Consider the following 16,767-nt stretch of genomic DNA (forward strand, 5'->3'; position numbering starts at 1 on the left):
TGGGCTGGTGGGACCAACTAGCTTCGAGAACTGCTTAATTGTGGCTCACTTGCTATGACTTTCCTAGGCTGCAGAATCACAATGCACGGGCACCCATGACCATTATCGAGTGCATAGTCCTGCAGAGATCAACACCGGCCAAACCTTTGTGGTCACCTTCAAAACCTCCAGTAGCAGGAAGTCTTTGTCCAGAGTCCCCTCACCAGAGTCCATGACCGAGGGACCGAGGAAACTCAAACCGGAGCTATTTGTTTCTCTTTGGCACTGAGAAAAAGGTGCCAAAACCACAGAGCTGCTGAATCGTGTGGAATCAATTGCTGCTGAGTCCCTCTTCAGAGTGCTACTGCAGAAACCTTCCAGATGCCCACCCTTTCATCACCACGATGCCCTCCCTTTCATCACCACGACCAAGAACCAGGAACAAGGGTGTGCTGCATGATCACTGCATCAGGTAGGCATGCCGCTGAAACCTCTTCTACAATTCTAAGGTACTGTTGTGCTTGGGGTTTAACTACCTTTTGCCATTTGTAGGGCACCCTGGCTTGGGAAGTACTATTTTAACCCCTCTAGAGTTGACCTCACCTTTGCATGCCTTCCAGCTTGCGCTCCATTCAAGTGGGCGCCCCGTGAGCTCCTTTCTTTTTTTTTTTTCTACGAACTCTTGACTAACACTACTAAAAAACCAGTGAAGTTCAATGGAAAAACGTTGTTACAGGAACGTTACGGTTACGGGTAAAACTGAAAAAAACACACAATTCGACAGTTATGGTAACCTAAGCAACCATAATTCGTGCCACCAGTGTGCACGTGCCACCAGTGTGGCATCATAAATCTCATTCATGACATTGTCGTTGGTTCTGGTGGCTCTTAAAAGAACCTTTGTTTTTTTTTTGTAAAGGTGCTTCCCTACGTGAATGTATGTTTTCCACTTCATCTCACATTCTTACAGTAGGCTCTTTAGTGCAGTCTGTAGATTGTGAAGGAACATTTCATTGCCACTGGCCGTCAACGCCATGCCATTTCCCTTGAAAAGGTGTATGTATTGTGCACCAATGTTCTCATTCTCACAGGAGAACATCCCAGCAGCACTCAAGAAGTCACACATGCTTCTGTTGATGAGACCCCTTCCGACCTCTGGCTGGCGACAGGAAGCATTGGAATAATGCCACGCGATTCTCTGCAGTATACATGATAAAGCCACCTTGGCAGTAGGAAATAAAGCGCTGCACTGCATTCATCAAAATCTTCAGGTGACTGAACACACGGGGACAAGGCATATTGCCCAAAAAGAAGCCTCCAAAGTGCACGATCAGAACATGTACAGTTGCCGAAGAGGCCACGTGTTGATCTTCTAGAAGCAGTCTTCCGAAACAGCACGATTCCATACCACTCCACAAAACGTCCACTCCCTCCAAACCTAAATTGCTAGACAAGTCTTCTTGGAGGGCATACACGCACAGATCTTCCACAAAGTAATCGCCCACAACGAAAACTCTCCATTTTGACCACCCTCACAAAACAGCAGTGTGACGAAATGGTACCGCCCCTTCCTATGAACCACGCCCTAAACTCCTAATTGCCTATTTCCCACAATTCCATTTCTATTTCCACCCTGCTCATAATCAGAGGCTGTGCACATGCGCTTTCCCATCTACAGTGAGGGCCACGGCCCAGTAAAGCTCTGACAATACTTCTTCCCTTTGCACAGTCACTTTTTTGCAGCACTCCTGAAATTGGGTGCTGTCACATTTCAAAACGCGCATGCACCAATCATACAAAACCTCTGCATTGCACACTGTCATTTCTATACACCACTCCTTATTTACTGTTAAACACTCTCAGTACACGTTCCGTTTGATTGCAAAGCCACTCCACCAGAAATTTCTGCTAAAGAAGGCACTATTGCAGCATCCACATACATCCTAACACACCCGCAGCACACCTTTAGGTATGCACACAACATTGCAACCCTTTCCACACCCACTGCAACACTACACATCCAAGCAAGCAACCATGTCGGCACCTAACATTATGCAGAAACGTTACATACGGAGCGCCAGTTCTACCCATCTCCCCTAAAACCGTAAAAAAAACCAGTCACGAAAACGTGCCACACTTAGCAGAAGACACAAACATAACACAGCCTGCACCACCCCTACGCACTACCATTCACACGCTATTGTGTCACTGCCAACCTATGCACACCACCTTCCCAACATTGGACCTACTTCAATAAATCTGCACACAGCAGAGTAACCAACCCCATACAAGCTGCCCTTCAACCATACCCACTTCCATACTCTCATTATGTATGCACTGCACCCTGTGGCCACACTACCACCTTCTCACTGCACCATCCCCTGCCTCACACCAAATACTGTAGCATGTTCCAACTATCACCACAACCATAGAATGCAGAATGCACGCTTTGCAACTCACTTGTGCTACAGTAGCACATGGACAATGTGCTCCACACGCAGTCTCCAAAGATCACCACCCTGTGCATCATACACTGCCAAACCTGCATTGCTCCAGTGGGTCTGCTCCTTGCATACGTCCCCCCCCCCAGCGTAATTCAGGAATACATGTCAGCATTTCACCAACTACCACTATGCACATATGCACCACTGGCACCAGCACTCGTAATCAACTTCAACACCGCAATGGACACACACATCATGACATACAACTGTTACCATCATGTATACACATTACACTGTCTCCGGCACCCCTGCGCCCTTTCATTCACATTCTATTGTCTTACCCACTTCCACTTAGAAAGGATTGTTCCACTGGCAACGTAAACACATGTTTAGAACATTGCCCATACTGCAAGCATTGTGCACACAGTACACTATCCAAACACATATAAGCTGCCCTTCAACCATACCCTTTAACATACTGACAGTATACAAGTATTGCACCCAGTGCCCACACAGCAAGACTTTTCACTGCAGCATCTCCAACCACAGGGCACCGCCATGGAGGTATGCAGTAACAAATTGCAACAGTTACCCTAATGTACAAAAAAAGACCCTCTCTCCTACACCCCTGTGCACTTTCAATCACATACTATGGGCGTACCCACTACCAATTTGCAAAGTATTGTGCCACTGCCAACCTACCCACAATCTGTTTGCAACAGTGGCTTATAACGGCTTAAATGTACTCCACTCCCATCCCTTACATGTCACCACCCTCTAACTTATGCACATTGAAAAATGCATTAATGCCATGCATGACCTCAAGGCCTAGGCTCTTGAATGCATGGCGTACGGCTGTGGGCCATGCATCCAATAGTCTAGTCCTTGACCACACTCACGGCAGCGTAATGCCACCATGCTTGTCTCCATATCAGCAACTGTGACAATCCACATAGACACCACTGCCACCAACACTCCTACCCAACCTGTTCACCGCCATGGCGCTATGCAGCAAGAAATGGCAACTGTTAACATAATGGCCATGTGGGAAGCTACCATTTTGCAGAAGTGTGCCACACGTAGGTAGCAGCACTTCACCCCAACTCCCCTACACCATAAAACACCCAATCACGAACACAGGTCGCACTTACCAGAATGCACAAACATACCGCGTCCTCCACCACCTCTACCCACAGCCGTTCACAAAGTATTTTGTCACTAACCGCAACATTTTCACAACATTCGGCCTACTTCAACAATTCTGCACACAGCATAGGCCTTGAACACACCTACAGCAAAGTAATGGCACCATGCATTTCACCACCTACGACCATCGACGTACACACCACTGCCAACAGCAGTCCTACCCAACCTGCGCACCACCATGTACGTATGCTGCAACAAATTGCAACAGTTAACACAATGTGGAAAGAAAGCATTCTCTCCTGCACCCCTATACACTTTCATTCACATACTATAGGCGTACTTACTCCCATTCAGAAAGTACTGTGTCACTGCCAACCTACCCACATTCAGTTTGCACCACTAACGCTACTACAACCAATCTGCACACACTGCACTATGCAAGCACCACCCTGTACCGGATGCAGACTCGAACATGGCTTCCAGCGGTGTGTATTTTGCAGCCCTATGCTCCTCGGTGCACGCCCTACACTCTACGGGCTTAGGCCATGCACCCAATAGTGTAATCCTTCCACAGACCCACCGGACCTTCATTCACCCATACAGGCCTCCATGTGCCCAACTACTGCATTCCATCCGCAGCGCACCACCACCTGCGCTCCCACCCAGCCTATGTCATGTGCAATTCACCCCCCATCTGCACATGACCTGCCACCACTCACCACGAAAAGGGTTAGCCGCAAACAGGTTGTGCCAGAAGATAAGGGACCGTTACGACAGCTGCCTCCTATCACCACAGAAAATACTAGCCTACATATGTCACATATAAACCACTTCTCACTCCCCTAGACATTCCCTCCCTTATTGCCACCAACACAATGGATACGGTACGTTTCCCAGACCCTTCAACCACTGCACTGTCCTCCGATACACCATGGCAGCTTTCCCAAAAAAGGTTGATGCACAGCACGCTTCCCTCCAGCTAACCACTGGCCGCAGCCAAACTTCTCCGACACCACGCCGTACCGCGATCCAGTGACACTTCTGTCCGTGGAGCGAACAGGGAAATGGGTCCGTGGAGCGGACCCAGATATCACAAATTTTTTGGGACATACATTTCAGTGTTTTGACAAAAATGTACTGGTCAGATTTCCACCGAACACACAGAAGCAAGCTTTCTGGCCCAAGCCCTCGCTCTTGGTGCAAATTTGGTGACAATCCATCCAGCCGTTCGGCCATGTGCAAAGTTTTTCCCCATTCAGTCTATGGGGAAAAAAAATGTGGGACCCCCTCCCCTATAACTTCCTCACCCAACAAGGTGGAAAAATTCAGAGCCGCCTTTATACTTTTTCTGCAAAGTGCGGTGAGGATTCATCCGGGCGGAGCAAAGTTATAAGCCGCCAAAAAAGTGGTCTTCCTATGAGTTTAGAAACTTAGCCATAACTACATGGCCGCTATCGCGTGCCGTGTAAAATATATATGTTTACTTGGTGCCTTGTTTTTACTGATTTCATTGTGCTACTCTTCAGCTCACATTAACCCTCCAAAAACAAGCTTGGCTGCTCAGTTGCTCTACCAACTTGTGTAGTACCGGCGTATATTAAGAGTTCGGTTTGTTGGGTCTGCCTAATACCAAGAGATAAGTCTTGTTAAGCCCCACACCTTTACTTTACAAAATCTTACCAAAGCATTTCTAACCAAATCAACTGCACCCAGGCGACCCATTCTTCTATATCTGGTGCTAACGTTTTGCAGAAAATACTAGAACCACAACTTTGACATATATTACTTATATATTTTCGGTAATTTATACTGTGACGTGTACAATGCTAAACAAGTGCCGATGTACATGTTAAGCTGTTTCTTTTTACCAGCACTTTCACCTCCTTAGATTAAAGCCAGACTTCTCAGTCGCATTACAATTGTGAGAATCAGGACTAACTTGATAGAAACTCTAGATATGTGCTAATGCAAAGAGTTGGTCTTTCGAAGCCCCAACCAGAGTACTTCAGAAAACACTCCTTGCGCTCTCCGTACTGCAGATGCTTGCTTTGCAATGTCGTTTTTGGGGCTCAGTATGCAGGTCGTAAGTAAAGGTTGGTCAGTGATGTCACACCTTGCCTCGTAGCTGTTTTAAAAAAAAAATGTATTTATTTATTTTTTACATGGTCCCTTCCTGTATGCAACCTAGGCAGGAACAGCACAGATGGCCCATCTTGGGGATCATAAACTTGCACTGTTGATTGTGGCTGTGATACTCCTGACGCTCTGAAGTCAAAGGTGTTGTCGGTCTAACCTTTAGGTGTAGCTCCTATTTGCGATTCACATTGAGGTTGAGTTTTTGATTGAGTTTAAGCCTCATCACGTTTGCTACCTCATAAACTGGTATTGTCGATTCACATTGTGCCCAAGTAGCCATAGGTAGTCCATCTGATACAACACTGTCTAGATGGCTGAAGGTGCTGTACACTGATTGGCTAAAACAATACACTCTAGCCCTCAGCTGAAGGAAAATCCAAATTGGCTAGCTGTGGCACCACAACAGTGACAGTAAGCTCCTATGTAGACACTTGCATGACTCATTCATTTTATTATTCGGGTGCAGATAAGTTGGTCAAGAAGTGAACAAAATGTGTGATAAACATCAGAATCCTTGCTCACTTTATATTGCATCTGTGAAATGTGTCCATCATGCCCCAGCAGCTCCGTTGTCCTACAGCCATACATTTTTCAATGTTTTTTACCTATGCAGATTCAGCTACCCTCATTAATTTCATGGTTGGAAATTATTTTTTTTTAGTTAAATTATAGTTGGGCCTGATGTTTTTCGTTTCAGCTGGCGATCTAAGGTGTCATCCTCTGCCTCCACTGCATCATGGCTGGCCTGCTTGTGGATTCTGGTCGATACGCAGCAGCAGTCCTGCGCTCACTCCATGGTTTGTTTGCAGTGTATAAGCCCCCTGGTGTTCCCTGGAAGCTAGTGCGTGATTCTGTGGAAACAAATCTGTTAAAAGGTAATGTGGCGATGGGGGTGAAAGATGCCTATAGTTGGTTGTTAGTTTACGGAAAAGGTGAGTATCAGCAGACTGCAGGTAGATGCACATTTGATTAATTTTCTAAACCTGGGTTACCAAAATGTGTTGGGTATAAGGTTTTCATTTTTAATCCTCATACTAGAACATTTACCCATGATTTCACTAATGGGGACGGGGGTAGGTGCTGTTAAATGAATGCACATGTTTGGATTTAAGCAGATTTCTTTTTAAACGCACATAGGATCTCCTGCTTGTCTTTTCTATAAAAGACTACTGCCTCTTCTTATTCTGGAAATACTCTAAAGAAGATACTACTACAATTCATAATACATGTCAAAATACCACCCATACTTGCCTAGATTCTTGGAGGAGTTTCTTCTGTCTACCAACATGTCCCATTTCATTTGCGAAATGGGAGTCCAGTACTGATTTTAACTTTGAGTTCTAGGACTTGTAGTGCTGGGGTATGAATGGGGAAATCCTGGACGAAAGTCCTAGAATGCAAAGTTAAAACTAGAATTGGACTAACCTCTCCGTATGGAATCTGGCATGTGTGCTACTGTTACTTAAGAGTCATCTGTATCCTGTGGTCAGATTACACATTAGAGGGAGGATATTGAGTTGAAGTTATACAGCCGCCTGACAAAATGGCTTAAGATCATGAGAGATTTTATTTCAGGTCCCTATAGGCTAATTTATGAGATCACTGTTGGTATAGGTCAGTAGGCGTTGCCTCCATTCTCCCTCCAAATCAAGATTGTCTTCATAGTGTAATGGTCTTTCATTCACTGGAAACTCTTGATGAAGTTGCTTAGGTAACCGGATCAAAGTAGGGGATTTTCAACATCAGACTGAGCGCCTTTCTTGTTGGGTTACATGTCACCTGTGTACAGGATCCCGACAACTGGTAGCAGGACCCATGCCTACAAAGACACCTGTAGCTGGATGATGTTTCACAGGATAAGCAGATATGGCTAATTGTTATATAATTGCTGCTTCCCATGAACATGTGAATTGTATTTCAAGGCATAAAAAAAGCTATTGCATTCCAGTTTGCAAGGCAACACCAGAGCTTTGCAAAACATGTGTAATATCACGTCAACAGCATTGGGCACCCTATTGTACTGGCCAATGAATAGGCTGCTTGGCCTTCCTCTGCTTACCATCCAACTCTACCAGGCAATAAAAGAACTCTTGGAAGGGTTTTGCAAAGTGGAGCTCGTGCAAGTTCATTGGGCAGAGCTGGTGCTGATGTAATGGGTGCAAAGCATTCCTGCTCTTCATTTGGCAGAGAGTCTGCATCAAGGAGGGCCAAGAGGCCTGAAGTGAGTTCTCTCACAGCAGGCAGAGCGCAGCCCATTTAATAGTTGCTTCTGCTTCATAACCAATGTACCCAAGATGAGTACTAGCCAATGTGGTAACTGCAGGAAAATGCAGACAAATAAGTTGACCAATGGAACAGAGGTCCCTCGTCATGCACTCCCAGCTTTTCGCCCTTAAATTAGTGCTGTTGGTTTCCAGCTGAATTGAGAGAGCCGGACTTGCAGCACTGTGCTAACATATACTTTAGCGAGGAGTCAGTTAAACAGAACATTTTGAATTTGAAACCTTTTTTGTTTTGTCAGTTGCTCTCTAGTTGACACACATGTACTTCAGTGAGAAATATGATGCACTTATGAGCAACTCATACTGACAAAAGGGGATCCATTTATTTGCTGTACTTTTATTGAAATTTGAGAAGTTCTTAACTGTGCATGTATTTATTTTCTGTTTCTGCTTATTTGTGATTTTAAAAAAAGTCTAATTTGAATTGTTGTATACTTCATGCAGAATATAAAGATTATTCTAAATATATAGGGCAAAGCTAGTCCCTATACATCAACGACTGAGTCAGTGGATCGTCTGCACTCCTGTGTCACCACTCCCTTTTCTATGTGGCAACAGTTCAACACATACAAGTCCATCCTGCATGTCTGTCTGTGACGCAGTGTATTGAAGTGGGATGGGATCATGCAGCCTATCATGACATAAACTCCTTTTCATGCACAATGATAACCTTTGGATATGTAGTCGATGTAGTTCATTCTTTGAGCCTGGAAGACTTTGATACAGGTATCCGGTTTCAGATCAAATGGTTTCAGGCATGCAGCATTATCAATGGAGGATTTCATGTTGGCAAACCCAGCTTTATCTGCTGTTTCCACTGAAAGTGTGTGCCCCTCTTCAGTAACTGACCAACTGGTTCAGTCTTCAGAAAAGTTGGTAACCCATTTCTAGATCTTCCCTATCTTTCCCTTCCCAATTAATTGACTTATTTGGTTCCTTGGCATGGACTGTGGACTTAACACGTTCCAAAGCCACCCCCGCAGACTGTATCTGCACGCACTGGTTAGCACCTCAGTACTGTTTTAGGATACCAGTAATATCTGCAGGTCCTGGGGTCAGTTGGATGTGAAGTATTACATATGAGAACTTATTCACAACTGTAGCTGTGCACCACCTTCTGGTTACAATATTGCCAGCTATGAGCAGAGGAGACAGATGCTTGCACAGGGCAGGATGGGGGTCAGGTTTATTTTCCCCATGAAGTGTTCTTGATGATAGGTATTTGCTTGGTGTAGGGTGATGGGACATAGTGTATGGGCCTGTTCCCTGTTCCCCTTTATCAACCTGGGATGCTCCCTTGCTGAGATGGTTGGGCAAGGTTTGGGGGGCACTTCTTCTATTGCTTGTTGGCATCACTGACCCCCGAGCCTCCCTATCCTCCCCAGATGGCTACGCTAATCTGACTTCATCAAACCCATTGCCTGCCCTGACATTGCCCCCTGATTAGGAAAATATAGTTCTGTCATCACTTGAGCTACTCTTGATATTTCTCAAAAGGTTTGTTGTGGGTGAAAAGCAAACCCCTGTCTTTGAAACCCTAGTGAGACAACAGACATCCCCTCCACAACTCACTCCCCTCCCTTTCTTCTCCTCTCACAGATGGGAATAAAGGTTATGCAGTCAGTGTTTGAAGGACACCATCCGAATGGCTAGTGGAAATCAACATGCTCTTTCTTTTCGAAATCGGAGTTTGGGCTCTTGTTGCCCCATCCATTACAGGTTCTGGGGAAAAAAGAAATCCCCCCCCCCCCAACCAACCTATCTTGGAATATGTCGCTTAGTGCATAGAAAGGGAAGGGTCCTTTAAACCACCACAGTTTGAAAGACCTACACTACATCCCTGGAGGCCCAGCCTACCGCCAGAGATTTTATTTGCTTGCCATTTATCCTGTGGGAAAAGGGATCTGTAGCTTGGTTCTACCTGGAGACAAGGAACAAATAATTTATGGAGCTTGGAATAATGCAACACTCTCCTACATACCGAATGACTATTTTCTGGCCTATACAGTGAATCCAGAAGAATATGGAACTAAGGAAGGGCCTTTCAATCGCAAGCAGGTTGTGAGCCAATTGAAGGAACAGACTTAATTCGTTATCTAGGAATTCCCTTCAATAAATCTGTGAGAGTGGCGGTGGACGCAGGACTTAAAGCAAAGATGAAAAGGCTAACCCTGCAGGTGACGGTACCTCATGCAAAATATGGGAAATTTACAGTGAAACCAAGGTCAGAGCGACAATTACATATGGAAGTGAAACAGGACTGAACATAAGTTGGTCATTAGGGAATGTTCTGGAAGGCTACTTCTTGAGAAAGATCCTGCACATTCCAAGATATGTACCGATCGCAGCAATCCGCTACGAATTGGGGTTAATATCACTTCAAGTAATTATGCTATGGGAAACCTTTTCATTAATGCGGAAAGTGACGATGACTTCTTCAACGAAGCCGCATCATACATTATGTCCATCACATGGGACATACCAAGGATTGCTTAACATATGGTACACAAAATATTTAGATGCCATAGCCATTTTGATGGACAAACCAAAAAACAACCACCGCGCTGCAAAAATCAAGCTAATTTACAGGGATTGGATTGAAACTACCGGCAAAAGTGTAACTCTGCATTAAAGGCATGGTCCAGTAAAAATTTTTATTGTCCCTACGGGTCGGCCATGTTTTCTTAAGCCTAAGTGGCTCGATTTTAGAAAACTTTCCTATGGACCTTACCCGAGTTTTCGTCCATTAAACGCACGCGAAAACAGGCACCACAGAGCCGCCATTTTGTGATAATCTTATCACTTGCCGCATCGCCCTGGCTGACCTGCTTCTGCGGCACTAAATCAAATCCCCCGCCCCTGAGCCTGACATTATCAAAACATTCATATTCCCCGCCTCTCTCCGTGACGTTACTGTGCTGCGTAGGCAAACGCGCCCAGTCGTCTTCTACGCGACTCCACACAGAACCCAGAAACCAACACAGACCATCTCACAACACAGCGCGCCACAATTCGGAATATGAAACTGTACTTTAAAATCAAACAGCAACACGGTACATTCAGTAAAGTACATTTATTTGACATTAAATGTTTAGAGAATATTCAGCAATTGCCATATGAACTCCGAAAGCCATTTATTTTCTTTTATCTGTATCCGCAAATCCGTCTAAGTTTATATTGAGTCACGCGCTGTTCCTTTATGGTACACAGGGTGTTGCTTTTCGTTAAAAGAAGCACTTTGGAAGCATGGTGAACCGCAAGGCTGTTCCATCAACTAGGTACTAGGCCAGCGTAAAGGTTGATATGTTGCTTCTAGCCACTAGTACAGCATAAGGGCATGTGGGCCCTTGGCGATCGTCCCATAATATGGTTAACGTGCTCCAGTTGTTCACACGAAGCTGCAGGTGTCTATTGAAGAATCCGTCTGCCGGTGTCTCAAACCGATGACAGTAGCAGAACGGGATCAAATACCTGTTATGAAAACAAAAAAATTATTTTATTTATTACGGCCGATCAGAAACTATTTGCTTGCAAGGATAGTTCAATGGAGTATGTTCGGCTCTAAAATCAATGCGAAAAGTAATGAAATAAATCGAGGCCAACACACAATGAGAAACAACAGTTAGTCTACATGCGTGTGGAATGATATGGTATATGATATGGCATTTGTAACGCGCCTATACACAAGTGTTTCAAGGCGCGACGAGGCGGGGGGAACAAGGGCAGACAGACAACGATCCTACTAGGCCAGGTGTCTTTCAGATCGCGCAAGGGGAAGGGGAAGGGGAGAGGGGGGTAAAAGTGCTGTACATGGTTAGTAGAATAAAAGATAAATAATAGGGCCAGCTGGTGGCAAGTGCAAGGTAAATGCCGGGAGAAGGGGCTGAAGGATACAGAGACAGTCCTGGTCCCGTAGTGCAGGTAGGCAGTGCAGGGAAAAGTGGCTGGGTCAAGGACCGAGATCGGTGAGACCTGTGGACCTGCATGCCCATGTGCCCACTACGAACACGTTTTCCTTGCTTTTCCAAGCTCTTCATTCATTCATTTATTCATGCATCCATTCATTAATTCTTCATTCCGGTATAAAAGAGTCTAAAGATTTACTCACATTATATTTGAAATTTCCATTGTGTCTCTGCGTAATGCAGTCTGTAAATCCGACCGTGCTCTTGACAACGATTTTTCGTATACTGAACTGAAATGAAACTCTGTATAGTTTCTGAATTTTCTGCCTTATCGTCTCTTACGTTTTTGCGCACCCCCTTCAAATGAAGTTCTTTCGGCATGGTCCCTGTCTCAAGGTCAAAAAACAATAGACCCTTATACTTCCAGTGCGACTTGTGGGCCTCTTCTGGGCGCGAGCTGAAAATCAAAGCCGCTGTCCTTCGCATTCTTTATTTGCAACATCCCGTAGTAAAGGCATCTGTGAGAACTTGAAGTTTAGAATCCCTCTATGTAGTGCGCCACAATGTGCAAATGCGAACTGGCTTCTCTCCCAAATGCCACGGCCCGCTTGGCGCGTTCTAAGGCCCCCAATTTTGTCCCCGTTCTCTGCGAGCTTTGCAGCCCCAAAGAATCAGAACTATGGAGACATTTAATTTTTGGCGGATGTTCATGGAAATTATAAAGTACCACAGGAGTTGAGTTAAAAGTGAGATTTATTGTTTGTTTGTTTTATTATTTGCAATACGCAAGCCTCCCCTCCATTAACAGTGTGCAACAGTGCACAGCATTTACATTTACATGAGATGAGACATGAGAAAAATATATACATACACATATATGAGGTGAATAGAGAGAATTCAAAGATGACACCCAGCTTGTTCGCCACCCATGATGGTGAAGGTAGGGGTTAGGGTTACAGGTACACTGTACAATAACATTTATTTACAAAAAGACAATTGTATTGCAATTATTTAAACCGGGATTTGTACTTCACAACCAGCTGTGCTTCTGGTGGACATGGCACAGTTGAAATGTTCGGTGGCAATGGATCACTGCTCTGCACAGAAACGTCCAAAATTCCATATCTGTGCTTCTCTAACACAGCAACAATAAGGCCTTTCACAAAGTCGAACTGCATTTCATCATAGACTGGTTTGATCACCCATTGCTTACTTCATTTTGAAAACACCTTAGTGTAGCGAGGCATCCTTACTTTACCCCTAGTCCTAGATTGTTCACGTCCGACATTGCTGTTACGGGCCAAGACCGCTAGTAGAGTGCAATGTTTCATGCCCCGAAAGCTAAAATGCAAGCGCTTTGGCCTGTACTTTAGGCACATATTGTGGAACACCTCCAAATCTCCTGTGTGACAGAATTCTGTCAGTCCTCTCAAATCTCTTGATAGAGTTTTGTCGAGAACAATCTTCTCAATGGCTTTGTGTGTCGGTGAAGATGGAATCAACCACTTCTTCTTCCGTGCCTCCACTGGGGACAAAGGGCCATGTTCACATGGGTGAAAATGTAGGTTTTCTGACCAGCGGTGAACGTTGGTACAGTGGTGCATCAGTGACTGCCATTTTTCAAGTAGTATTTCCACTGACCCTTCACAAGTTTTTGAGCTCCACCAAAGATGGTTGGTGATAGACTGGGACCACTGCAAAATACTTTCAAAACCTTTTTTTTTCCTGCAGCTGAGATTTTCTTACTGATTGATTTAGCAAGATGCCATATGTCAAATTGATGATTAATAAGCGGGAACTGCTCTCATTGTCTTGGCAATTGAAACGTGTCTGTCCGTGGCTATGAGGTCGATGTGCATTCCCCTTGATTGTAGATAGTCCACTGATTTTATAAATCCTAGTTTCTCCATGGCCACTGAGGATGTACATTGTGTTACCTGCACGACCACCGAACTCACAATTTTCTTACTATCCATGTCCTGAAAGTGGTAGGTGCAGTACTTGGCAGAAAATCCAGGGCTGTCGCACTGTCCATCGCTGGCTAGCCTGAAACGTTTCCCTTCGAATGTACTTGCTAGAGACAATTGTTCAATTTTCCAAGCATCACTAATGGCCGGAAACAGATAATCACGTTGGTATATGTAGTACAGCGATTTAGAAATGAAATGGAGTCCCACAAACTGAAAGAAAGCCTCTAACTTTCTAAAACTGGAGCCACTAAAAAGTGATGCCTGCTGGCATTTTCCCCAGCATCGTTTGTGCAGACCATGAGAACCTATAATTTAATCGACAGGCAGCATTTATTTTGACGTTACTGCCTTTTTATTTGACGAGTTACATTAATCAATGGCTTCCCACATATTTTCCCTCTAACTGAATGCCCACATTTCAGCATACTTATAATTTCCATCAAACAACTGTCGAATACAATGTATTTGCTCTCTTTCATTAGACTGTCATCCTGCGTCAACGTTGTTTCGGCCTGTGACGTTGCGGAGATTTCAACACATTGGAAAGTAATATCGCTGCTATCAAGTTCTGATGCGTCTATGGATGCTGCGGCTGGTTCATTCTCTGTCATTTCGACACCTGCTACTTCAACATTGATGGGAGAAGACAACAATGTTGACATGCTTTTGGGTGGCAATTTTTTGGCGGGTGTAGATTGTGTGAATTGATCTGCAACTACTTCAGAGCTATCTTCAATACATTCAATATCATCTTCTTGTGGTAGTGCGGTCGCACTGTAGCAATGGTCCAATGCAACTTTGCTGTATTCTCCAAACACAGTTAATTCATGTTCTGGCCATTGGACATGAGCATCTAGAGCCTGAACACGCCTCGCCTCGATTAATAGTTCCTCCATAGTGTACATGGTCTGGCAAGCAACATCTCTCATTCGCTTCACTGTCTGTGTATGTATAGTTCTGACACCCACGGGTAACTAGGGGAGAGATTGGAAAAGGGATGTTCAGTTTAAACACAAGATAAAGTGTAGTCCAATTGACTCGAAAAAAACATTTTTCGACTCGACCTTCAACATCTGCACGCTGTAGCTCTGATTCGTTTCCGCATGTCCTCCCTTCCTCTTGCGCTGCAACGACTATATTTTCTGTATCCGCATAGACAGCACGGAATGAGGCTCCATCGTCTCCCTGAAACATAGTACTTTCACTACTTTGTATCAAAATATTGTTAGCATAAAACACATGTGAGGACGAACACACAGGTACATCTCAATAGCCAAACACGATTTAAACATTGTGTGCAACAATCAAACGACAAGTATTCGACCAGTGATCATCTATTTCGATGGAGCCATACCTCTGGCTCTGCATGGATTGCCATGAATGGTTGTATTGGAGAGGAGGCATCAGCATCTCCCTGAAACACAGTACTTGCATTAGTATGGTTTTCAATATTGGAAACATAACACACACTTGGGGTCGAACGCACAGGTACATATGAAGAGATAACCACAAATGATGCATTGTCGAAAAGAATTAAAAAAAACCTAAGTATAATCACAATTCATTGAGTTATTTCTCTGATTTATTTACATCTGCCTCATCTAAATGGGATGTTGTGATTGTAGTGGAAGCTCCGTCGTCTCCTTGAAACACAGCACTTGCGTTAAAAGCGAAGAAAGTATAGCAAATGGAATCACGTTATATGATCACGCATGATGGAGCTGTCAGTATCCATACCTCGTGCTGCTGAAGAATATCTATGGATGTTGCAAATGTAGTGCGCACTTCCGAAAGCTGTTGCGCCAATTCGTATACGCATGGTCCCGCTTCCACTTCCCCTGGAATGTCAGGCTCCGCATCAAGTGCAGGGGCTGACGCTCCATCAACTGCCTGAAACATAGTACTTGCATTAGTGAGGATTACAATAGTGAAAACATAACACACACCTGGGGTCGACAGCACAGGTACATATCAACGGCTAACCACGAATGAAACATTGTGTAGAACAATCAAACGACAAGAATTCCAGCTCTGATGATGATGCTCGATGGAGCTGTCAGTATCCATACCTCCTGCTGGTGAAGAACATCTAGAAATGTTGTAGATGTGGCGGACGCTTCAGCATCTCCCCGAAAGACGGTACTTGCATTAGTATGGATAACACTAATTATAACTGAAAACAAACACCAGTGGACGATAACTAAGGTGTATATCAATTGGAAAGCACTAACCAAACATTCGGTAAAATAATTACACGATAGAATAAAGCTATTACTTGACATGCATACAACAAGTCTGTAGCGGATTAGCCTAGTAAGATTACCTGATACGCGCTGGAAGTGGTTGATAACTGCGACCACGTCAAGGATGTAGAATGTTCTTACTTCAGATTCAAGGGATAGTCAAGAAGTTGTAAAGGTAAATTAATGATTGATAATGAAATGCCAATATTAAAAATAGCCATGTAAGGCGACAGAATACTTGAGTAATGCTCAATACAGCACAGTTCCCTGTTCCCATATATATACATTTCGTTTGTGGGTTATGAAATCGAAAAAGAATATATTGATAAATGTCATTATTCAAAAAGCTATACACTCATATCAATATAGAAATTATTACAAGGGATGGAACACCTACAATATCAATGAATCCATTCGGCTACCTACACACTACCGCAAGGCCTAAAGCTAAATCCGGACACTTGACTCACCAGTGGCGGAATGTGGACGAATAGAGTGGGAATAGCGTTTTCGAGCAATTTCCGTGTCGTTTGCCGTTTATTCTTCTTTGTTACCCAAGATGTTGTGTACATGTCCAAGGAAAAGTGCCGGCTGAAGATGTGGTATCTATCACCCCTCTTGTCCTGTAAGACTTGTTGGACTCTACTTTCCAGCTCATCCAG

General features: G+C 44.3%; 1 protein-coding gene across 2 annotated transcripts in view; it reads left to right on the forward strand.

Annotated features, from left to right (window-relative positions):
- Window positions 1-16,767, forward strand: part of TRUB2 (TruB pseudouridine synthase family member 2) — a 273,827-nt gene that overhangs the window by 79,531 nt on the left and 177,529 nt on the right. For both annotated transcript variants that reach the window (XM_069609748.1, XM_069609749.1), the window contains one exon: window positions 6,403-6,580. In XM_069609748.1, coding sequence (XP_069465849.1) covers window positions 6,442-6,580 — 139 coding nt within the window. In that variant the 5' untranslated portion in view covers window positions 6,403-6,441. The remainder of the gene's footprint in view (window positions 1-6,402; window positions 6,581-16,767) is intronic.

The sequence above is a fragment of the Ambystoma mexicanum genome, chromosome 8 (assembly GCF_040938575.1).
Source record: "Ambystoma mexicanum isolate Mex_15411 chromosome 8, UKY_AmexF1_1, whole genome shotgun sequence".
In the NCBI taxonomy this organism is placed as follows: domain Eukaryota; kingdom Metazoa; phylum Chordata; class Amphibia; order Caudata; family Ambystomatidae; genus Ambystoma; species Ambystoma mexicanum.